The 23,653-nt window shown below is 49.6% G+C and overlaps 9 protein-coding genes across 9 annotated transcripts; 5 read left to right on the top strand and 4 right to left on the bottom strand.

Moving 5' to 3' along the window:
- Positions 1-3,435: 3,435 nt before the first annotated feature.
- On the top strand, positions 3,436-5,243 carry N7525_007912 (peptide MFS transporter; the record flags this gene model as incomplete). The annotated part of the gene is made up of 2 exons (XM_002568329.1): positions 3,436-3,473; positions 3,527-5,243. 2 exons carry the CDS (start codon positions 3,436-3,438, stop codon positions 5,241-5,243), a joined length of 1,755 nt encoding a protein of 584 aa, XP_002568375.1.
- A 2,211-nt stretch (positions 5,244-7,454) lies between these two features.
- On the top strand, positions 7,455-8,672 carry N7525_007911 (syntaxin; the record flags this gene model as incomplete). Its single annotated transcript, XM_002568327.1, has 5 exons — positions 7,455-7,460; positions 7,524-7,689; positions 7,742-8,214; positions 8,271-8,550; positions 8,605-8,672. The coding sequence occupies 5 exons, from the start codon at positions 7,455-7,457 to the stop codon at positions 8,670-8,672; spliced, it is 993 nt and encodes a 330-aa protein (XP_002568373.1).
- Positions 8,673-9,178: 506 nt separating this feature from the next.
- On the bottom strand, positions 9,179-9,711 carry N7525_007910 (BolA family protein; the record flags this gene model as incomplete). Its single annotated transcript, XM_002568326.2, has 3 exons — positions 9,570-9,711; positions 9,404-9,510; positions 9,179-9,353 (listed from the first exon to the last, which is right to left on the bottom strand). Exons 1-3 carry the CDS (start codon positions 9,669-9,671, stop codon positions 9,179-9,181), a joined length of 384 nt encoding a protein of 127 aa, XP_002568372.1. The 5' UTR covers positions 9,672-9,711.
- A 167-nt stretch (positions 9,712-9,878) lies between these two features.
- Positions 9,879-11,838, top strand: N7525_007909 (uncharacterized protein; the record flags this gene model as incomplete). Its single annotated transcript, XM_061214248.1, has 3 exons — positions 9,879-10,191; positions 10,249-10,550; positions 10,603-11,838. The coding sequence occupies 3 exons, from the start codon at positions 9,879-9,881 to the stop codon at positions 11,836-11,838; spliced, it is 1,851 nt and encodes a 616-aa protein (XP_061068679.1).
- Positions 11,839-12,086: 248 nt separating this feature from the next.
- Positions 12,087-13,516, bottom strand: N7525_007908 (uncharacterized protein; the record flags this gene model as incomplete). The annotated part of the gene is made up of 2 exons (XM_002568324.2): positions 12,087-13,306; positions 13,378-13,516. 2 exons carry the CDS (start codon positions 13,514-13,516, stop codon positions 12,087-12,089), a joined length of 1,359 nt encoding a protein of 452 aa, XP_002568370.2.
- Positions 13,517-15,501: 1,985 nt separating this feature from the next.
- Positions 15,502-16,416, top strand: N7525_007907 (Frag1/DRAM/Sfk1 family protein; the record flags this gene model as incomplete). The annotated part of the gene is made up of 4 exons (XM_002568323.1): positions 15,502-15,544; positions 15,611-15,692; positions 15,755-16,227; positions 16,280-16,416. The coding sequence occupies 4 exons, from the start codon at positions 15,502-15,504 to the stop codon at positions 16,414-16,416; spliced, it is 735 nt and encodes a 244-aa protein (XP_002568369.1).
- A 220-nt stretch (positions 16,417-16,636) lies between these two features.
- N7525_007906 (MARVEL domain-containing protein) lies at positions 16,637-17,325 on the top strand (the record flags this gene model as incomplete). The annotated part of the gene is made up of 4 exons (XM_002568322.1): positions 16,637-16,780; positions 16,838-16,950; positions 17,013-17,138; positions 17,187-17,325. The coding sequence occupies 4 exons, from the start codon at positions 16,637-16,639 to the stop codon at positions 17,323-17,325; spliced, it is 522 nt and encodes a 173-aa protein (XP_002568368.1).
- A 126-nt stretch (positions 17,326-17,451) lies between these two features.
- On the bottom strand, positions 17,452-20,748 carry N7525_007905 (exoribonuclease II; the record flags this gene model as incomplete). The annotated part of the gene is made up of 2 exons (XM_002568321.2): positions 17,452-20,493; positions 20,551-20,748. The coding sequence occupies 2 exons, from the start codon at positions 20,746-20,748 to the stop codon at positions 17,452-17,454; spliced, it is 3,240 nt and encodes a 1,079-aa protein (XP_002568367.2).
- Positions 20,749-21,240: 492 nt separating this feature from the next.
- On the bottom strand, positions 21,241-23,352 carry N7525_007904 (uncharacterized protein; the record flags this gene model as incomplete). Its single annotated transcript, XM_061214247.1, has 4 exons — positions 21,241-21,839; positions 21,973-22,271; positions 22,336-23,141; positions 23,206-23,352. Coding segments are annotated over 4 exons (1,851 nt in total), but the record flags the coding sequence as incomplete, so codon positions are not given.
- Positions 23,353-23,653: the final 301 nt, after the last annotated feature.

The following is a 23,653-nucleotide window of genomic DNA, read 5'->3' as shown; positions in this document are numbered from 1 at the left end:
GTCTATATATTTTGATATCTTGACTCAGAACCCACAGCTACTAAACCCTTTGATATTGGCAGGTTTTATCGGGGTCTAATTAGATGGTTCAAATGTACTTTTACAGTATACATATGTTACGAGGTCTCGGATATATATTCAATGCTGGGAAACTCAGCGCAATTTAATTTGCCTGAGAAGATACCCAATGGCCAAAATTCTCTACTAATCTGTCAAAACGGATGGAAATATGTGAAGATAAGATGTTATTAAGGAATAAAGTGAAATACATGTTTCTGAAAAGAAGCACACGCCCGAGCATTGACCAAGGATCCTCTCCACGCTTATTTCTTATGAAACTATAGTTTTAAAGGAGCCACAACAGTGGTGAAGAGAAGACGAAACCAGATAGGTAATCAAGGGGCTTCTTGAGATGGTCACCGAGCAAATAGAGCTATACTAGGTGTGTGGAGTAGATGAATTACCATAGTTACTAACAGGCTTGACTAGTTAGTGGCAGTGCCTCTGCAAAGGCAATAGATAGTTGAAATTACAAATGGATTGGCCCCACGGTAGATTCTGGAGTATGGGAGATGACAACATGAAATACCGGAGCAGCTGGACTTTTCTGAACGTGCCTGTCCTGACTCACCCAGTATCTCAAAGGCGTCGGCGCTAGAGAAGAGAGAGAAAAAATGGTTCAAAGCCACCAAGGTTGGAAGGCAGTAAAACCACCATTCTTAGGTTATGCTTGTATATAGAATCATGTTTACGGCTGTAGATCCAGCTAATCAAAATATAAGTTGTTGACCTCATGTCCACGATGTTCTGTTCACTACCACTATGACTCGTATTACTATCCGCCTTTTAGAGGCAGCAGTGAATTCCATCCTCCCAAATTCTGAAGCTAGCAGCCGTAAAATGATCCTGTCCAATGCACATGCAAGCCTTGCCCTTGAACCCTTTTACTGTGATGACGCAGATGGGAATCGGGCTGGGTTGCTTCACCTTTCATGTAACAAAGAAGTCATAAACATGCTAGTAGGTTGCCTGGTTCTCTCCAAATGAACTGCTCACCCGGACTCAAAGTGTAGTCGAACACTAATAGGCCAAAGGCGTCCAATCGCCTTGCAGTAGAAGGAGATAATCGTATGGGCTAGCCAATAGGACGTAGCCCTTTATAGAGGTAAGTAAGCTACTTCGGAAGAATTTCTGGTCAGCACGGTATTCTTTATTGATGTATTTCCTTCCACGTTTCACTTAGGAATAGAATCCCCTAGCGAGAATACCCAAAACAACACCTCATGATGCGAGAGATGACCATCGTTTTTTCTTCTGGACGGTTCTTAGTTAGCCATTCTCAACTTGGATACAGCAATAGCATCCATCGTAGATCAGCACTGTATGGATACAGCCCACGCAATGAGTCACCCACGGAGATCCACCGAGCTAATCTGAGTGGCTGCTGGTGTCGCAATATCAAATTCCCTACGGAGTACTCTGTACGGAGTACGGCGGAGTAGAGCCCTCCATAATTTTGGTTGGGGGCCGACATCGCAGGAACGAGATTCTCATATTGGCCTCCATAAGCAGCAGTAGCTAGTTCAACGGTCAAGTTGCAACGCCATCACATAGGATTTAGATGATTGGGACGAAGAGGCTACTCTAATGAATCGTCTTGGCAAATAAGCCTAAGCCAATGGGAAGAGCGCACAAGTCGACACGGTTGAGTGGCCATGTTAAGACGATATAAACCCAAGCAACCCCATAGGGTCTTCCAAGGTTGACGTTAACAGACTCTATAGACTCGTCCTAGAAGCCAACGACTTAAACGTGGATCTGATATCTTTGAAGTGCCGGTGTCGGGATTGCCAATGTCTTGGAGAAGTCTTGGTCAAACTCTCTAAGGAATTGGTCACTTGGCGGCTGACAGATAGAAGCCCCAAGGCTTGGGAGCTTACGCTATTTGACAGTGAATGTTGGTGATAAGCTCTCCTGTTGGTGGACCTGAAGTTCAACCTCCACAAGCGAAGTCGGAGCCCAAAGGGCGTGTGCCAGGAGTCTTGGTGTTTTCTTGGTGTCCTGGGATTTTTTTATATTATGGGCGGTGTCCCAGTGATCTTCAATCTTTGTTCTTCTCTCTCTTTTCTTTCTCTTTTCCCCTTCTTCACACACCAAAAGACCGACCTTATTATTATGAGTTGACTTTTGAGGTCCAGAGCCAGAGCTACACATACTAATGACCAACACTAACAGAAACCGTCTTATCTTCGGGCTTGGCCGCACAAATCAGATCCACCGTCGCTTCGATTTCTCTGTTACGAGAGAATAATTACCCCGGAACCCAGAGAGACCAGACCATGATAGGAATGGAAATGGTTTCTCCCAGGTCATCAGATGGCATTGGATAGCATTGGCTATTGCCGTCTTATTACGGGGCAAATTGCCGGGGTAAGCGGGTATGAAGCTTCTGAGACATGCGACTCAACGGATAAGGAGGGGGAAATGGCCCCAACGTTGCATTCGGAAGGAAGATCATATGGCGATTACGGAGTCCGGAGTATAATGATAACTGATGCAGGGATCGCGAATACAATATAGGCGAGCGAATATGCGAATATCCGAAAACGGATATGTTTCCCCCCCAGCCGAAAGCCAAGTCCACAGGTTGCCGACGCCTCGCCAATACACAGTACTGTACGATATTGATCACTTTGCCGAATATATCCCGATGGTTACAAACGCGCGGAGCATGGACTTGACTCCGACATTTTGAAGAAGAAAAAAAAAAAAAAAGGAAAAAAAGGAAAAAAAGGAAAAGAAACGAAAAGGCACGATAATGTGCCCTCGTGGCGAATCCCGGGAACGTTCTCAACTGGGAAATTTTCCACCTCACCGGCAATCTCCGATTGGCAATCTCGACGTGATTGGGGAAAAAAAAAAACAGAAAGTGGACTCGGGCCTTTCCAGAAATCCCCAGATGCCAAAATGCAAAGACCAGCTCATTCGTCGCCTCTGATTGACCCAAAACCTGAGTCAGTCCACTCAATGCTTTATTGCTTGACTGTTCGCGTGCGTGTGTGTGGTTACATTGGGCCAACTCCCTCGAGTTCAGCCATTCGCCGCTGGACGATAAACGCCTGCCGATCGCACCCACGGTCGAGCTGTGAACAATGGATATCCGACCTTCTCAGATGAGTCCTAGCGGCATGGGGACATGGCGCATGGCAATTTCGCCTTTTTTTTTTCTATATTCTTTTTTTATATTCTTGTTCGAGATAAGAAACTACTCCGGTCCCACTTCACCTCGGTTGTTGGGTAAATGAAAAATCGCATACAACATATATAATATTAATCACGTCCTTTTTCTGGTCTTTTCCCGGTCTTTCTCCCTACTCCGATCGTGATTTTTTTTTCCCAGGCTTGAAAAAGAAGGCACCATCCGGTCTCGTAGCCATGTCGTCCACAGACCGTCAGATGGAGACCCCTGCGGCGTATGTATCTTTCTGTCTGGAAAGTCCATGAGTGGAATTAACCCTATCTTCAGAGCTCCGTCCTACGATAACGAGGAGGTCACTCAGCATGCCGTCCTGAACGAAAAGGCTATGGACGCCGAATTCGACAAGGAGAACCAAGTTACCCCGGATGGCGGCGAACCTACTCTCGCGGAGAAGACTTCCTTGCGCCATGTCGCAGAGAACCTCCCCATCTCCGCCTGGTTGGTGGCCGTCGTCGAGCTGTGTGAGCGTTTCACCTACTACGGCATGTCCGGTCTGTTCCAGAACTACATCCAGCGACCTCGCGATGGTAGCCAGGGACGTGGTGCGCTCGGTATGGATCACCAGGGTGCTACCGGTCTCACAACCTTCTTCCAGTTCTGGTGTTATGTTACCCCCATCATTGGTGCCATTATCGCCGATCAGTATCTCGGAAAGTACAAGACCATTGTGGTGTTCTGTATCGTCTATATGGTTGGTCTGCTCGTCCTGGTCTGTACCTCCATTCCTACTGCCTTAGAACACGGCTCGGGTCTCGGCGGTTTCATTGTCGCTATCTTGATCATCGGTCTGGGTACCGGTGGTATCAAGAGTAACGTGGCTCCTTTGATTGCCGACCAGTACAAGCGCAAGAAGATGGCCATTTCCACCACCAAGAAGGGCGAGCGCGTCGTCATCGACCCCTCCCTGACCATTCAGCGTATCTACATGATCTTCTACGGATGCATCAACATCGGTTCGCTGTCCCTTCTCGCCACTCCCTACATGGAGCTGTACATCGACTTCTGGCCCGCCTTCCTTCTCTGTCTCTGCATGTTCATGGTCGGTACTTTGGTGATCATTCTCGGCCGCAAGTACTACGTCGTCCGCCCTCCTCAGGGTTCCATTATCACGGATGCTTTCCGCGCCCTCTGGATCATGATCAAGAACCGCAACATGGATGCCCCCAAGCCCTCATGGCAGAACGAGCACAATGGCGCGTCCGCTGTCACCTGGGACGACCACTTCATCGACGAGCTGAAGCGCGCCCTGGTCGCCTGCCGTGTGTTTGCCTTCTACCCGATCTACTGGGTTGTCTACGGACAGTTCTCCAGCAACTTCGTCACCCAAGCCGGCCAAATGAATGGCCACGGTATCCCCAACGATCTGATGCAGAACTTTGACCCCATCTCCATCATCGTTTTCATTCCCATTCTCGAGACCTGCATCTACCCCGTGATGCGCCGCATGAAGATCCAATTCCGCCCAATCACCCGTATCTCCCTTGGTTTCGCCGTCGCCTCGCTCGCCATGATGTACGCCGCTATTGTTCAGCACCTGATCTACTCCGCCGGACCTTGCTACGGCAATCCTCTGTGCGATGCCTCGAAGGTCGACGGCACTGCCTACGGCAACAATGTGCACATCGCCATCCAAACCCCGGCCTACGTCTTCATCGGTTTGTCTGAGATTTTCGCCTCCGTCTCTGGTCTCGAGTACGCCTACACCAAGGCGCCGCCCAGCATGAAGTCCTTCGTGCAGTCGATGTACCTGCTCACCAACGCGTTCGGATCCGCCATCGCCGAAGCCCTCACGCCCGCCGCCTTTGATCCCGCCGTCATGTGGATGTTTACCGGTCTTGCCTGTGCATCCTTCCTGTGCGGTATCATCTTCTACATTATCTTCCGCCACCTGAACGCACAGGAAGATGACATGAACGCCCTCGATGCCGACGACGACATGCCCGAGGCTCCGGTTGCCGCGTCACGACGCCAGTCCAAGGAGTAAGCATTACGCTGGTGTTTTTGTAATAATTTGTTTCTCCTGTTCTTTTGGCATTGGCATTTGCATTGCAAGTATCTTATCTCTTACGCTGGGATCGTGCTTTTTCATCTTTGCATCACCGGAGCGGGACCCTCTGTGTTCTATAACTGCTGTGCAGATCGTGAGACGTGGTATGATATGATGCTTTAATCTAGTATATAACTTATAAATTCAAATGAAAATAATCAATATATATATGAAAGGAATCTACTCCACGTCTTATTTCAATGTACTATATCCACTACTATATGTCCTTGTGATGTGCTGCTCAACTCCAAACACCTCCATCGCCGCCTCAGCCACCCCACGCCAGTGGAAAGCTCGGTCTCGGCCCTGGTCGTGGGGACAGACTACAATAGCACTAATATGATTCACAGCAGTCACAGCAGTTTGCATGGAGTTTTGAAGTGGATTCAACTCCGTATCTGGAGGATCGTCCCTACCCCCTTTTTCACGACAGGTGGATTCAAAGACCTTTTCCACCCGGGTCTGCTCCTCTTTATCCTCGGGGGGACCATTTCATATTCCACAAAAAGGCCCGAGGTGGGTTCCAGCGAGGTACGGGAACTACACCGCTGAACTCCCAGTCCAGAATAGCGGTAATAGGATAGCCAGGATGGTCGGAGTCATACATTATATTTGCGAAATGGAGATCCTTACGTGCGAGGACATACACGACCTGATTAAGCTGTTCAACATTGTCCGGAATAGTAATAGTGAAGGCGCGAATCCTCGGAATTAGATCTCTACAGGATCCCAGCGATCTTCAGAAAGGGAAAGACAAGATTTTCCCCGTGTCTGGGGGTTCTACAACATAGACATCCAGTAAATATACATATGGCCCAAAGCGGAAATAGAGTATAACCCGAGCGAGGGTTTATATATACCACACAGCTATGGTACAACAACTGGGTCAAACACGTTGTATGTTATATAAGGCAAAAATAGAATCAATGGCGCAATGGCACGAAATTAGCTGATGCATTCTAAGTTGAACTTCTATCCAAACAGAGTAGCTTACCCGAATCGGAAGTCCAAGAAAACATTGAAGGGATATTTATGTGAACACTTTCTGAGGCAGGAATGGGAACGAACTTGGAAGGAACGACGTTACCGCTTTGGGCCACATCAAAGTGGTATTGCCTTATAGCGCATAGGCCTATGATATTCCTCTATTGAACTTGACAAGGCACCTGGGCAGTTGGCAATGCTCTACTATTCTTTGTAGTATTGCGTCATTTGACTAGAAGGCAGCCATTTTGACATTCTTAAAAGACAAGGCATCAATATTATAGATCTGACGTTCTACATACATGCATGTAGATAGTTATATGCATACCACTAGTTAGTTAAACAGATAGTTATTTACAATGTAGATGCCTGAGATGAGGCTCATGGAACCTTCCAAATGCCCTGATTGGCCAGGTTTCACCAGTTTCACCCATTTCACCTCCATTTCTCATGTCAGGTTCCCTATGGAGACTATACGCATGCTATTTCCGACTCGTTGTCTAACAGGTAGCAGCATTTGATGATCTGACTGGATTGCGTTCCTATTGGAATAGTCCACAGTTACATACATATGTCTTTCATCAAATTCATACATCATAATCATGACGTGCAGACTCACGTTGCCACAGCGGACCGTTAGACAGGTACAGGGTACTTGTCACCATAGTGGGTACGACTAGCAAAGCCAAGTATTTAGTACCTTGGAAAATATATCCCGCCGATCCCTTTTTGGTTATCGAATCAGCGCCGATCTGGCTGTCTTAAATAGAACCTCAGCCACACAGAATGGCCAATCTCGCAGACTCCACTCCGAAATAAAAGCTGTCTCCCTCTTAATGTAGGAACAACGGTGCACTGTCCACTCTGTAGGAAATTGTTAAAAAAGGGGACCCTTAAAAAAAATCATCGTAAATTCGACTAAATTCGACTCCTATGAAACTTACTTTTGAAACATTAAAACTCGTCAATCCCATTTAATCCCAAATTAATACTTAATCCCATTCAGCGCGACTAACACCCGGACCTTATTGGCTTCGTTGTCCTGACACCGCCAGCGCTTCTGCCGTCACCTCCACTTCTCCCGTCTCACCCTTCCCTCCTTCATCTCCCCCCTACTATTATTGTCTTGTTTCACGCATTTCAGAACCTGAGTATCTGCACATCATGAGTGTGAGTGAACCAATGTCAACCTCCTTGATTACCTGAGTTTATTTCTGACGTGACTTCCCCTAGTACCAGAGCTTAGGGGATAACAACACAGGCGGCTACGGCCAGTACAACCCGTACGGAAGTCAGCAGCAGAGCAATCCCTATGCGGGCCAGGAACAACAGCAGAGCTATGGATACGGTGCTGGTTACAACCAGGCTGGTGCCGCAGAGCAGGGAAATGGTGGTTACGGTATGCTGACCCGGTAATTGTGCACCTTGCGACGACTCTAATTCCTCGACAGAGATGTCCAACATCAACCAATCCTCATCTGGAGGCCCAACTGCGATTCTCAACAAGTGCAAGGATTTGAACGAGGGCATCAACGAGCTGACCAAGAAGCGCGAGAACCAATTGGTCGCTGCCCAAAAGTCCCTTTTGGACTCGAGCACCGGCAAGGAAGACCAGGCCTCGCGCCAAACACTCGACTACATTGAGGATGAGATCAACACTGCGCTGCGCTACCTGCGCGATCAGTTCAAGCGCATCAAGGAGACCCCGGGATCCGGCGACCCGCGCGTGCAGGGCCAGGTCGAGAACGTCAGCCGCAACCTGCGCCGTGAGATTGATCAGTACCAGCGCACACAGAGTGACTTCCAGAAGCGTCTGGAGGAGCAAGTGCGCCGCCGATACGAGATTGCCAACCCCGAGGCTACCCCCGAGGAGTTGGAGCAGGGTGTGCAGAATGTCTTGATGGGACAGGAGCAGAGCTTTGTTGTATGTTTTGCCCCAGTTGTCTCTTCAGGGGCCAGTTACTAATATTCGAGGAATAGGTTCCCGGTACTCGCACTCGCCAGGCCAACGATGCCCGTCAAGCTACTCTGCAGCGTTCCGCCGCCATCCGCAAGATCGAGCAGGATTTGATCGAGCTTAGCCATCTGTACAATGAGGTCGCAGAGCTGGTGCACCAGCAGGAGCCTGCAGTTCAGCAGATTCAACAATCAGCCGAGGAGACGCACGGAAACGTCAAGTCGGGAGTTGGCAAGATTGACACCGCTATTCAGAGCGCAAAGAACGCTCGGCGCTGGAAGTGGTATGCGTTGATCATTATCCGTGAGTATTTACCTGTCTGCGCAGATCTGGCCGACCCGCTAACCTACTTTCCAGTCATTATTATTGGTATCGTCGTCGGTGTGGCCGTCGGTGTCAGCAAAGCCAACCAGGGAAGAAACTAGTGGCCTATCTGTTCCACTACCTCCCTTTACCTCCATGAACGACCTTTCCCGGGGATCGACGCAGCTCCGCATCTTCCCATTTGTCTTTGTCCCCTCGTTATACCACCCCTTCGCATTTCCTTCTTGTGTAAAAGCAATGTCCTCCAACCCCTCTTTTCTTTGTTTCTTTGCCTCCTAGCTGTACTTGCATGTTCGTGTACAGCGCCCCGCGCCTAACACGCGATGGCCCTTGATGATTGTCACTGCTTCGGGGCTCGTGATGTCGCGGCGCATGGATGTATATACTAGATTGTTGCTTTCTTCGGCTCCCTGTTTGGCGCTAGAACCTATGTAATACCGTCTAATAATCGATTCCTTTGTGTATTTTTGTTATATACCGCCGTAGCTGAGTCTCAGAGTCGTAGGTAATTCGTGCAGTATAATGTTACGCATTTCGAGTCATTGGGTGCAACTCGACAAGACTCTTTCGGAATAACGAGCACCTGAACGCCCAATCCATCGGTTATCTATGCCTTTTCCTTCCTCTCCTTCTCGCGCTGCTCCTCAGCCGGTGTCTTGGTCTTCAACTGCAGTGCATGCAGTCCACCTTCGCGAGCCATCTCTTCTTTGAACAATGCGTAAACCATACGGTGCCGAGCGGGCTGCATTTTCGACTCAAAGGAATCGGAGACAATTGTCACACTAGGAGATATTAGGAATTCACTCGTGCAGTTCGGATATGGGAAACGGACTGGAAATGCGTCTCCTTCGACGTTGACCCTTCCATTGCAGCGTGGTGCGCATGGAGATGAGAGTCATTTCGGATCTCGAGCCTCGAAGGTGTGAATGCGTGAACGATCTACGAAGAAGGGAGGAGATGTTAGCAATGGTGGTCAACAACACGGAGTCGTGGCTCACCTTGTCGCGCATGACATCCTCCAACGGCGTATTGGAGGCCATCCTAGCAGAAACAGAGAAGAGACGGCGAGGGAGCAGACCCGGAAGGCTGCGAGGAAGCATTTAGAAGAAAAGAAGAAAAGGAGTAGAGGCGATCAAAGGGAGGAGGAGAGAAACGTCCGCAATTGAAGCCAATCGGATGTTTTGAATTTCGGAACTTCACTCTCATGACATCAACTTGTCTTTCGCTCGGCACCTCAATTGCTCCTTTTTCCCAATGGAGTGCATGTCGTGAGATGTCACCCTAATATTAAAGATCCGAAATTCAAAATGTCTAGCAGTTTACTCTCCCTTCTTTCCCGTTCGAATGCGCGCGTCTGCTTTACTCCGCGGCGAACGCCCCTCAGCGCAAGACTGTTGTCGACTCTCCCGAACACACCTATCTTTCGCGCACTCCAGAACCATGACCCTGAAAGAGTGGCTGTTGTTCATAGCGTCTCCTCTCGATCATTCACCTACGGTAGTTTAATTGCCGACATCGTCCGCGCTAAGGATGACCTGGAACAAAAGGCTGCGAAAGCGCAGGGCCAATTGGCTGGCGAGCGGGTCGCCTTCCTCGCGGAGAACAGCTATGATTACGTAGGTACTGTTGTCTTGGACCCCATTGAAGACGATATATAAAATACTAATAGACTTATAGTGACACTGCTGGCGATATTTGCTAGTGATGCCATTGCGCTCCCGCTCTCGCCATCATTCCCGACTGGGGAGCTGAAGTATATCCTGGATAATTCACAGGCCAAGATGCTGCTGACGACTGAGAAATATGCCGATAAAGGTATGGAACTATTGCGAGAGGGATTGGAGCGTGAGCCTCTATTTGCTATCCGCAATAAGCTCACGGAGGGCGCATCGAGCGGCGAGAGCGTAACCCTGCACGATCTGAAGCAGCCTTCGTCCGGTGGGATGATGTTGTATACATCTGGGACTACGAATCGACCAGTAGGATTAGTTCCCTCCCTGCACCGAAGGAACTATTACTAACTCCAAACAGAAAGGTGTTCTCATCCCCCAATCGGCACTGGCCGCGCAAGCATCTTCACTACTAGAAGCATGGAAATACTCACCGGATGATCGACTTCTTCACCTGCTCCCCCTCCACCACATCCACGGCGTGGTAAACGCAATCGTGGCACCAATAGTAGCCGGCTCCTCAGTCGAGTTCATGTACCCCTTCAACCCGGACAAAGTCTGGAAACGTCTAGCAGCACCCTTCCTCTCATCCAACGCCTCAAAACCAGCCATTACATTCCTCACTGCGGTCCCAACAATCTACAACCGCCTCATGGCCACCTTCCCCAAACTAACCCCAGAGCTCCAAAACGCCGCAAAAGAAGGAATCTCCCCGCAAAACCTCCGCTTGAACATCTCCGGCTCCGCCGCCCTCCCGACCCCAACAAAAACCGCCTGGACAAACCTCAGCAACGGCAACGTCCTCCTCGAGCGCTTCGGCATGACCGAAGTCGGCATGGCGATTAGCTGCGGTCTCGACGCCGCAGACCGGGTGGACGGCAGCGTCGGCTGGCCTCTCCCAGGCGTCGAAGCCCGACTCGCCGATACCGAGACAGGTGCTGTCATCCCAGTTGAAGAAAAGGAACCCAGTGGCCGAGAACGTGAAGGCGAGATCCAGCTCCGCGGCGAAACAATCTTCGACCATTACTGGGGCAACGAGAAAGCCACGCGCGAGAGCTTCGTGCAGAGCGATGATGGAGGCAGACCGTGGTTCTGCACAGGTGATGTCGCTACCCGTCGGGTAGTTGATGGAGCCGGTAGTGGAGCGAGCGGGGCATGGGCTCAGGGACCGATGTATTTCATACAGGGTCGGAAGAGCGTTGACATCATCAAGACTGGGGGGGAGAAGGTTAGCGCGTTGGAGGTGGAGAGGGAGTTACTCTCTCTGTATGTTGTTTCTTTCTTTCGGGTATCCACCTTGAACTACTTTATACTGACGATGGATCTTAGTCCCCAAATCACCGAAGCTGCAGTCGTTGGTCTGCCGTCTGAACAATGGGGTCAGAAGATCGCTGCTGTGGTTGTTCTCGCCCCTGATGCGGCTGCTTCAGGTCGTAATGGGCAGTCTTGGGGTCCGATGGATATGCGGCGCGCGCTGAAGGGTTCCCTTGCTTCTTTCAAGATTCCGCAGGAGATGAAGGTTTTGGCGGCTATTCCCAGGAATGCGATGGGGAAGGTTAATAAGAAGGCACTGGTGAAGGAAGTCTTTGGAGTTTGAAGATCGGAACAACCACACTGTACAATATTGCAATATACCTAGACCTAGAGTGAGGGAGTGAAGATATGTGGACTAATTACTCTCTACTCAGAATAAATGAACAAAATTGTATAGCAAAGAAAATTGAAAAATTAAATCATTTGTATTGAAAAAGCGAAATTGCTGGCTCTTAAGTTCAAATTCATAGCATCATGTCAAGGCCTTTCTGATTCTCAACGGAAACCAAAGCCTAGTCCCAAAACGCCCACCTAGATCTTACGCTGAAGACCCTCATTCTGAGCACGGGTAGCATCCGAGTCGACACGGGGATCAAGCTTGTTGGCGATGCTCGAACCATGAGGACCGGCAGTACCAGTAGCACCAGTAGTGGTTCCAGTGGCAGGAGTATTGGCAGGAGTATTGTAGCTACTACCAGCCAGAGCGCCAGTATCGTAACTGGGGTCACCAATCGCCAAGCCAGTGGGAGCAGTAGCACCACGAGTGTGTGTACCGTGGGTAGCAGTACCAGGGGCAGTACCGGCGAGAGTGGACTGGTGCTGAGCACGGTTGTCACGGTCCGAGTCAACGCGGGGGTCGATCTTGTTGGCGATGTTGGAGCCGTGGGGACCGGCAGTGCTGCTGGTGCCGTGGGTAGTGCCAGAGCCCAGGGTCGAGCCGTGAGTTCCTGTAGCAGTGGTGCCATGGGTAGATCCAAGACCAGCACTGTCAGTCACACGCGAGGTACCGTGGGTAGTGCCGTGGGTAGATCCAACACCGGCAGCAGTGCCAGTACCAGCGAGAGCCTCGTGGCGAGCACGGTTGTCGCGGTCCGAGTCAACGCGGGGGTCGAGCTTGTTCGCGATGTTGGAGCTGTGAGGTCCAGCGTTCGTGCTGCTGCTACCGGGGGTAGCAATAGGAGCGCCGTGGGTAGTGCTATGGGTAGCGCCAGTTCCGGAGCTCAGGGTCGAGCCGTGAGTGCCTGGAGCGGTGGTGGGGAGAGTAGATCCAACACCGGCAGCGGTGCCGGCAGCAGTGCCAGCGCCAGTGAGACCTCCGTGGCGAGCGCGGTTGTCGCGGTCAGAGTCGACGCGGGGATCGGCTTTGTTGGCGATGTTGGAGCTGTGGGGGCCAGCAGTGGTGCTGCCAGTGGTGCCGTGGGCAGTGCCATAGCTCGGGCCTGTAGCGGTGGTAGAGTGAGTAGATCCAAGACCGGTACCAGTCCCAGCGCCAGCGATACCTGCTTCATGGCGAGCACGGTTGTCACGGTCAGAGTCGACACGGGGATCAGCCTTGTTGGCGATGTTGGAGCTATGGGGGCCAGTAGTGGTGCCGTGGGTAGATCCGAGACCGGTGCCGGTGCTAGTAGCACCTGAGGGACCGTGGGCGGCGCCATAGCCCAGAGTAGAGCTGCCTGTGCCTGTAGCGGAGGTTGTGCCGTGGGTTGCTCCAGGACCAGCGGCAGTCACATCGGTGTGAGCAGCGCGGTTGTCTAAGGCGACAGGGTCAGTATCATTTAATATCCAGAGGGAAGTGAGATATGAAACGAGGTAAATGACAAACCTTTGTCACTATCGACGCGGGGGTCAAGCTTGTTGGCCAAGTTGGACTTGTGAGGTCCATGGTTGGAGGACTTGGTGGACTCGTGCGACTCGCCCTTCTTGCCAGTGATGGCCTCTTCGGCCTTGCGTACAAAATCCATGATGGTATTGATATTGATGGAAGTTGGTTGATGATGATGATGAAAGTCGATGCTAAGTGGATGTAGGAGATGGTTGATGGAGAAGTAGAGTTGCTTGCCCCTGAGGGAAGAAGAGAATATTTATACCCCCTTTGTAAATCGACAGACTCAGGCAAACATTCTAACCCATGACGTCCGCGTTTTGAATGTGATGGTGTACAGACACAAACGCCTTCAGGTGCCACGGATCTGCTATAATGATGTACATATCCAGGTGGCTGGCTTTCCTGTTAGCTACAATAGTCAGCCACTTGAATCAGAGTATTGTCATAAAAAGGCTAAACTTGGTATCATCCTTGATCAGATCAACCTTGGAGTATGTATATTATTGTCTATATCAAGATTCAAAACAATTGCGTCATGGTTCCCTGCCAAGAAATATATGCCAACTACTATATGAGGTTGTACGTCTTAACATCCTAGTCAATTTCATAGCCAACCAGCATAAAATGGAATGAGATCACTGTGACTAACTTGTTCTTACAGTGTACCTAGGTAGTCCTGTACTCTCAGCCTTGTTGTACGTTACCTTGTCCTCAAGACTTGTGACAGGGCGAATGGAAAGAAGACTGGTTACTTTCTATGTTTATTAGTGGCGCTAGTAACCAATAGCTGGAGAGATATGAGAACATAATTACCTAGGTACATCTTCCCCCTTTCTCAAATGATCATCTCATACAAGGTGTTGTTGTGTTGTGTGGTAGTTGCGTGGCTACGTCATCGAAATCTATATAGTTCCCAGTCACATGACATGGCTGGGTTATATGGTTCTCTCTCTTCATTCAACTGACATTGGCCATGATACCGGGGAAAATTATGAAAAGTTCATATTTCCTTCATCTGTGGCAGAACATTTGACATGGAGCATGTGGCAGGAGTCTCTTGAATCTCTTGATCCTTAATGCCAGTGCAACAACTAAACCACGGAGCCCCGAGAGAGCAAAAGCAGGCCTACGACTTATGACTTCCCTGAAAGAAACTATTATCGCGGGAAGCCCCAGTCGTTGAAGCGCAAAGCTAAGATATACGGGGCCTTGCTTGGCGGGATCACCTCTCAGGCCACCATCACTGAAGTCTATATTGATCGAGGATGGTTTCAATGTCTGCCACCCGACACCCGCTGAAATCTCTCTTGCTAACTTAAGTAGAATCATTTCACAGTGGTATTCTTGTCGGATGCATTCTCCAGTTCTTCTCTACAGAGTCTTTGGGGAAGCACCATATTCCGATGCCAAGCTCGAGGATCTCATCCAGTCACATCTCTTTACGCTGCTTGCTTAAATAACCTAGACTTACCTAGATTCGATGGAAACCTCCAGATTCATATTGTCTCAAGAGTCCTGTTTCCCGCCCAAACCATCCAAACTATCGTACCACCCTCCAATTCAAGGGTGCACTTGCACTCAATATGAATGAGATCGCCTCCTTCGCCTTGGAATTTCCTAGACCAGCTATGAGGGACGATGATGCAACCAGCAACCACCGAATATATCCAAGGCTTCCCAGTTGGGAATGATCTGGAAAAAAGTACAGGTTTTGTAAGTTGTTCCCGATCATATCCTCATATCCCGATCGAGCGAAGATGAGGTTGTAAAAGGCTCCACCAAAACTTGCTGATGTCAGCATCCGCTCGATCCGGTTCGAGTGCACGCGTCCAGAAGAGATGCCCTTGCAGTTACATGGACAGTCTGAATTCGGTAATTCAGATCTGTGGGGTTGCATTCCTAGGCTCTGAGGGATCTCTGCTGCCAGGCTTGGTGAACCCGGCATTTCCCCCCTTGCTTGAGACCACTGACCGTTCTCATTCATGGTTTGGCGCGACATTTACAGTCGGAATTGTCGAAAGGCATCTCCCTTGCATCCAATCATAAAATACAGGCTCTTCCCAGCCACCACACTCTTTTTCGATCTGAAGATTCCGGCACCCCACAGGTCATATACGAACCATGTGGATTCTCTCGTTCTGGATTTTCCCCGTGATATCCGGGTGTATGTGGATAGGTAAGGATGGAAACACACGAAGAATTGAGCTTACCTTTACTAACAGCCTTGTAGCTACACTAGTAGCCTTGCTGTCAAGATGGGCGGTGGATGGAAAGCCACATTATACCACCATGAGCGTTGAGGCCACCATCCCGTAAGTAAAACCAATGAACCTGCTCTCCGCCAACATGAGACTGAGTCAAATTGAACAACCAGTTACATTTCCCACATCGGAGCCGAAGGACTCAAACCGCTCTTCATTGCAGGCAGTGTCGTAACAGTCGTATTCATGGATCTCGGTCTTCTCTCCGAGCGCTGGCTTCGCCATGCCGGCCAACTTGCCCGAAACAAAGGAAGGTTCGACAAGACCTGTGCTGTTGGATCGATCTTTTTCTCGATTGCCGGGGCTCTAGGTCTCATTCTTCTGTCCATCTTCGACACGAAAAACCACCACGACCTCCACCACGGGTTTTTGGCTATGTTCATCGCGAGCTATGTCGTCTGCGCCATCCTGGTGTGTCTGGAATACATCCAAATCGGCCGATTCTACCACCCACAAGCTCGGATCTTACTCGTCAGCTTCGGCATCAAAGCGCTTTTCGTCGTCTGTGAACTCGCCGTTGCGATTGCATTTGGTGTATGCATGAAAGCCGGAAATAAGAAGAACGCATCAGCTGTTCTGGAGTGGGGTAAGTTTCAACCCTGATTATTGACTGCGCAGAAAGAAGCTAACTCGAGCAGTTGCCGCTCTCATATTCGCATTCTTTGTCTTTTCCTTTATCATTGATCTCCTGCCGTCCGTCCGTACGAAGCGACGCGTTCCTCAGGGTGAAAAGTATACTCGGCCACGTGTGGAGGATGCTCCAGTTGACTTTTAGATCGAGAGTACAGTTTGATTTATGCAATTAATCCATATTATAGGTAGATACCCGTGGAGGTCAGAATAGATTTTGCCAATAAGAGACCCGTCTTGGACATTGGCCACATGTGGTGATATCATCCATTCTGGGGACAAAGGAAGAAAACCCCGAGCCTTCGGAATAGAACATTGAACAATTCACTAATTTCAAGCAAATCAATTAATCCTTGAATATCAACATGGGTTTCTACAAACACCCCTGTGGCATAATGTCCACTATCGCCCATATCCTCCAATGCGTCAGTTCATTGATTGTCCTCGGGATCACAGCCTGGGCAGTCCGCGAGACCAAAACCCTTACAGTGATCTTCCCCTTGGTGGTGGTACATCTTTCCCAGATCTTAATATCATAATCTGTAGAAATCCTAAAATCCTCACAGGCGGTCCTCACCCCGATTGTCTACGCCATAACGCTAAGCACCAGCTGCATTTCCAGAGGCCATAGATGGCATGTTCTCCCCCTGCTTCTGACCGACGCAGTGATTTCTTACCTGTAAGCATGGCAATATCAGGTATCCTCACGTTTATAGTAGTAACGGCTCATCCCCAATCTAGCTGGCTTACTTCATTTATCTTCCTGGCTCTGAATTTCAACCGGGTCAGCTGCACCGTCCACCTCTGGAACAATGAGACGGTGTGTAGCCGGAAGTATTCGGTCGAGGCATTCAGCTTCATCGCATTGTAAGTGACATTCTTTTGAACATGTATCCTCTGGCTAATCGCATGCAGCATTACTACAGTCGGGGCCATGGGATTCGAAGTTTTGTATACTTACCTGCCGATGAAAGATACCTCAATGCAGGAGAAGGAAAACGGGGTGGCGAGATTAGACCATAATCTCCGGGGTGCTGGGGTAATGACCCCTTGAAAAGAAATTGCCTGCAAATACTTCATAGAACGTCCCCCAAGGCGTAAAATCCTTCAATTATATAACGATTGGCAATGCCTGTTGGAGATCTATATAATACAGTATTGTACAAGTAGTGATCGAAACTCAAGCCCATTCGCCCTTCCGCTCAAACGGCTTCACAAATCTAGTGGCCTCCATAGTAACCTGTAGAGTCGCCATATCAATGGCAGTGATATGAGCTTCGACCATGCAGAAGATATCCAGCTTATCTTTATCCGGGAAATCATCTGGGATGGTGACCGAGCAGTTCACGCCAAGATTGGTGATGACACCGGAATACTCCTCGTCCAGATGTCTAGGCTTGGTGCGCGGCGTGCGTAGCAGACATGGGAACGTGACGGGGAGGTCGCATTCGGAGAAGTAGAATGCGCGGAAGAGGAGCATGCAAGCCCAATGTTGTGACGAAAATCTGTCGAGATTTCTGAGACGTGTGCGTAGGGGCTGGGAGTAGATGAGGTGGGCGTCTATTTCGGATTTGGAGAAGGGGAGGAGGGAGGTGGGTGTGGTGTTTGTGTCATTGGTGATTCCAGTAGCAGTCTCTGGATCTGTCTCTGCTGGATCTGTCTCCACCAGATCGATCTCTGCAGGATCCGGACTATCAACAAGAGCATCAAACTGACGGCCGTGTTCATGCTCGAAACGCAACGCTGCCTCGATCTGGTAATGCGCAATAACGTCCGTGTATCGGCGCAACGGACTGGTGCTCTTGACGTACGTATCCAAGCCCAGGGTGTGGTGCTTAGTTGGGATCGTGGACGAGTAGGCCAGGGGCACGCTGAGCTCATAGAAACCCTCACCACCGAAATTGGCCAAGTTTTTGTTGGTCACGCGTCCGTACTCCGGGTCATACCAGGTGCCGTCGTAGACAACAGGTATATTGCGTGCGGCGCAAAATTGGCCGGAGACGTGCCCGGCCAGATTCATGACCAGGGAGACCAAATTGTCCCGGGATTGGTCACGAACGTCGTATGGATCATAGGTCTGCATGTTCAGCTGGATAACTGGATCACCGAGATAGTGACGTCCGGTTGTGGATTGTAAATCGTACGCTGGCATCGGGGCGTCGCCTGACTGCACTGAGACAGAAAGATTTGGGCTAAGAGGGGTGAGGTCCATGGCGCCGTTCTTTCTGCGTGTCTGGCGGAATGCAAGCATGAGTTGACGCATGATGTGGAATCTATCTTTGTCCTCGGGCCGCAGGTCTTCTTGAATTGTTTTACCCTGTGGTACTTGTGGCTCGGTGAACTTGCCCCCTATGGTGAGGGGTTCCAACTGGTCTTCGGAATCTGGGTCGAAGAAGTCGCGTAGTGTTTTGTGAGTGAGATTGATGACATTGTGAATAGTCCCGTTCTTGATCTCACTATCCAAGATCTCTCCTCGAAGATTCATCTTCGCACTGAATGTCAGCACCGGCCGCCCAGCCGCCAGACTGAAATGGGGCTCAGTGAGAGATTTGGGGAGCATAGGATAAGTGCGTTCCGGAATATAGGTGGTGAAGAGTCGTGAAGCTGCATACTGGATGATAGGGTTGTCATGCTTCATGAAGGCTGTTGGATTGGCAACGTGGACATGAACCCAGAATGTATTGTGAGATCCTGGGATGGGCTCCAGCGATATACCGTCATCAATTTCTTGCGCCGTCACATCATCCACACAGTAGACTGGCATATCTCCCCAGTCCTTTCTCAGGTGGTGCATGGAATCCTGCAACTGATCGGCAGTGAGCTCACTGCAAGAGTCCTGAATCTCTTCGAATTCCATGTCCTTTGCGAGAGAGATCCCATGACCAGGAAGCATTAGATACTGGTCAAGGGGTAGAAGGTTCTCCCAAGGCGCTATGATGCCAATCTCCTGCAACAAAAGACGTGTTGAAGCCTCACTCAGACCAAGAGTATTGTACATCCCCGTGGCACGCATGATATGTGTTGCCGTTGATCTTAAAGTACCCGACGGCATGACAATGGCAGGTACCGAGTACAGCTGCAGGTATTCAATAATCATTTGGTCCTCTGCAGTGAATTGTTCGGTGGGGAGCTCGCGGAACACTAGCGGGTTTTCATCCTGACCAGGCGAATACCTGTTGGAGGATGGTCCCACGCTGGACATAATAGTTGGGGAGCGGAGTCTTCTGCTAGAGCGGATCAACCGCTGTGCTTTGCTGATAAATCGGTGCATGGGGTGATCTTTGGACCCTGCGGTGTCTTTGCGCATTGTGGCACGAACACAGTGTTCTTGGTGTTCATGAGTCCAGTCCACGACCTGTTTAACAACCATGGCGATCCGTTTCGGCTGCACAATATACATCCGGCTGAACAAGGAGGTGCCATCTTTTTCGATGAGGAAAGGATGCCGGCGAACAGCTTGATGAACAGCAAACATGTTGACGCTGGTCAGCTCAGATTCCTCAATGCCAAGAGCAGTTGTTGTCAATTCTTCAAGGCTCATGCAGCGAAGTTCGGTATCGTCTGCCACCTTATCATGAAGATTATCCAATATCTGGGAGTTTTCTCTATAGAATTTCAATACGTGAGTCGTGAAGTTGCCCATCATTCTCAGAAGAGGAGCGCCCAGTGGTCTCGGAAGACCTCCCTCGGGGGCCAGCTGAATATCTTGACTTGCGATAGCCTCGCCTTCGGGGAACCATGGCGTGAGAGGCTCGACAAGTTCAGTTGGTGCAAATCCCTTGATAACATAGTCGAGCTCCGAGTTGGAGCAAATGCGCCAGTTCCCGTTGCCATTATAGAACTGTTTCTGTTTGTGAACAGACCGCACGTAGATTCCATAATTAAACACCCCGTCTGCGTTTAAGCGGGCGATCAAGTCGCCCTGCTCGAGGTGTTCACCTTCAAATTCATCTTTATCCATAGCCTCCTGGTTCAGCTTGTTCGGGTCACCCCACGAATCGATTGTGTCGCGGCCGTTAGGCATTGTACCAATGGATTTACCCGGTAATCCCAATGGTCGATGCTTGGAGTCAGATCGGCGCACCGGGTCTAAATCATTGGGGTTCGTATCCTGCCATTTCTTTAGGTACTCTCGAATGTCTCCATTCGATTCCAACTGGGACCGAAGGAAGATATTGCTATCGATGGGAATTCTTGGCGGCTCGTCTAGCTCAGATGTTTTCTGCAGAGATAGAACAAAAGTTAGCGGTGGATACCAGCCTCTTCCTTAGTAACATACCTCGCTATCAGCCGGAACGGCTTCAGCTCCCAATGTCCTCGTAGAAGACAAAAAGCGTCGCCCCCCAGATAACACTGGAAGGCGAGTGGCAGACGCGGTCGACGTACATTCCGCTCGGCTCTGTCGCCATGTGCAGAGCACAGGTGACAGATGTGCACCAGGTAGCTTCTGCAAAGCCCTTATTCTTATAAGTGCCATTGTCAGCTTGCGCAGAATAAATGCGCTGGTGGCTCGAAAACCAAGTATATTCTGCCAGCAGTTCCCATACCGCCCTTGGCGGTACAAAATATAAAAGTTGTCCCGTGATTTTGGAGACTATTTTGACCAATCATATCGCAGAGCAGAAGTATAGAATCCGGTTTATTTGGATGAGAACCTCACTTATTGTGCGAATACTAAAAGAATAGTCTAATATCCCCAGATTTAGATTGGATTTTAGTTGATATTTTCTCTATTGCAATATCCGTCCTCGGTAGTCATGGAGTAATAACAAATCGATATTAATCGGTCCACAGGTGTCACGCAGTCCGTCTAGGTCATAAAATACAAAGTATAGATCCACGAATAGAATATGCCATAGCATAGCCCACATCCTTCGAGGACAATCAGTGGCATTTCACTTTTTGGCAGAAAGCCGTGCCTGCTTCAAATGTTCCTATCACAGTACAATATTCCCGAAAACAATGCCAACTAGTAAAATGTTGTGGGTATACCCAGTACGTCTTCAAACCACTGGTCATTCTCCAGATCCATTGACTGCATCCAGGCCATCTGATCTAGATCTGGAATACGATGGTTGTGACTGCTTGTGTCAGGGTTACCACTCTGGCACGGCGTAGTCGCCATGTCTTGTAACTCAGAAGCCATGGTCAATTGAGCTTCAGCCCACCGCCGACATTTAGTCAAGAGCTTGCATAAAAGATTGAGCAGATGATCATCGCACTGCAGTTCCTTGCTGCTTAGGTCGAGCTTCTGAAGCATACAGTCCATTGCCGATGTTAGGTCAACTGTGTTCCGCACCGCTTGGCAATCCCATCCTGGGTCTTTGAGTGTTGACAGATATTTCAAAAGTGTGATACTCAGAACCATCTGTGACCAAAAGTGAAAAGGCTGTCCAACAAGTTTCGGGTAGGGGATTCTGTAGAACTCGTCCAGCCACGACTTGATATTCTCGACCGACTGCCACAAACATTCCAGGCGTTGAAAATCCAGTAACATCCCACCATCACCAATTTGTCCAGATTGGTCGAGGGCAAGACAGTCTCGACTTATAGAATAACCGAGCTGATCTATGTATAATCCGACGTATTGAGCTTGTGTATTGAGTATGTCTGTATGTTAACCCTAGGTTTCCCCAGGTGAAGATATCAGCAACCGCAGAAGAGGTAATCTGACATGTTGTTCACACAAGGAACCACCTACCTATCTGCTGGAGATCTGGGGGAAATGAAGATCTTAGCTCATGCAGCTGCGTTCGCAAAGTCTTGAGATACAAGAAGCGAGGGGTTGAGGCCGCCACATGCGTTGTTCCTGTGCGAGCACAATATCTCTCGTCCTGTTGTCGAACATAATCCGCTCTTTGCTTTAACAGCTGCAAGCGTACTTGAGAGACAAATACCTCGTCCGTAGGGCATGACTTGCTTAGTGTGATGACTCGAAGCGCCTCTTCCATCTGTGGCGTCCATCGTATAGCGTCTTGACGTCCAAGGTGTGACGAAACACTAGGAATAGTCATAGTGTGTTAGTATGCACCGGCCGTAGGAGAATAACAAAGGTTATGCGCACTTGGAGCTCAAAATAAAACAAGCTAGTAAAGCCCTCTGCCTTTCCAAAAAGCCGTCCTGCATTTGATCGTTAGGGCTCTGAGTAGTTTCGCCTGCCTGCCCCTGGGTAATAGACATCATGGCTTGCACATCTGGTGTGGTAGGCTTAAATAGCCGCAGATCATATACTAGTGAAACGGCGAGCATCATAAGACGAGAGAAAAGGTCTGCTCTGCCAAGGAAAGCGTCGGTACTCCATGCAAGATAAGTTAGTAAGCCAAGCAGCAAGTCGATATTTGACTGGACTTCGAGCAAAGCAGACGTGAATAGTACACGCTTTAGCTCCTCAACTTGGGTCAGTCTTTCCTGCGTCGAAAATATGGCGACAGTTTGGATGGCTTGAAACAAGAAAGGCCTGTTTTGGCGCAAATACGAGCTTGTCATGTCTGGAGTGAGATCGATGAAAGGGAAGTACGGCAGCATTCGGGACCGGAAGAAATCGAGCCGTTCGTCTGTTTGGTCTGGATTCGGCGACGATGTGGCAATCGAGTCCATCGCAAATGTCGGCTCCCCAGTGATACCCAGCCCTGAGTTGGTGTTTACCAGGGTGCCACTCGAATAAGACGTGGATGATGAAATGCTGTTTCCGTCGAGGAGATGAACTGGTTGAAGCGGCTGAAGGACGTTGGCGGAAGCCCCGGATGGCCTTCGTGAAACAAATGACTGCATCTCAGATAGCAAGATCTCCATCTTGTCTTCCAGCCGGGCGATGCGCGTATTGGACTCCTCGGCTATCTGAGTATTGCGCTTGCGAACCGACACTGACGGCTGACATCTTTTATTGAGACGTAGACATCTGAGAACATAATCAGCCGAATGTCATCTGATTAACAGGCTGGTGGTCATTTTGACCTTTCACACTTATCACAATTTGGGGTACGCACACATCGGCTCTTTGCCTTGTAACAATGCGTGCAAGCTTGGCCATAGGTGCTAGACTGGCCGGCCGGCTTTGATCTCTCCATATTGCCAGGATAAACTATTCTAAAAGAGAGGTAGTGGACAGGCTTCCAAGATACGTTGTTGTTCGAAGGGAACTCCGCCGGTAACTCCGGAGTTACGTCCGTCTCAGACGGATTTGGCCCCCTAAGTCCGCACCTGTACTTTGGATATTGTACTCCGTATAGTAAAAGTCTCTTATTAAGGGATTATCAAAAAGGTCGTACTCTCGGTTGTTGAATCCGCAATATCAAATACTCGTGTTTCACGGTTTTCGCGATGTCCTTGACCAGATCTACTACGTCCTATATACGAATAAATCAAGCCTTGCCCCGTGAGAC

This window comes from Penicillium rubens (genome assembly GCF_028828025.1).
Source record: "Penicillium rubens strain IBT 27055 chromosome Unknown utg000003l_segment0_segment0, whole genome shotgun sequence".
NCBI classification, from domain to species: domain Eukaryota; kingdom Fungi; phylum Ascomycota; class Eurotiomycetes; order Eurotiales; family Aspergillaceae; genus Penicillium; species Penicillium rubens.
Note: the sequence above shows the minus strand (reverse complement) of the source record. Positions and strands in the feature narration are given on the sequence as shown.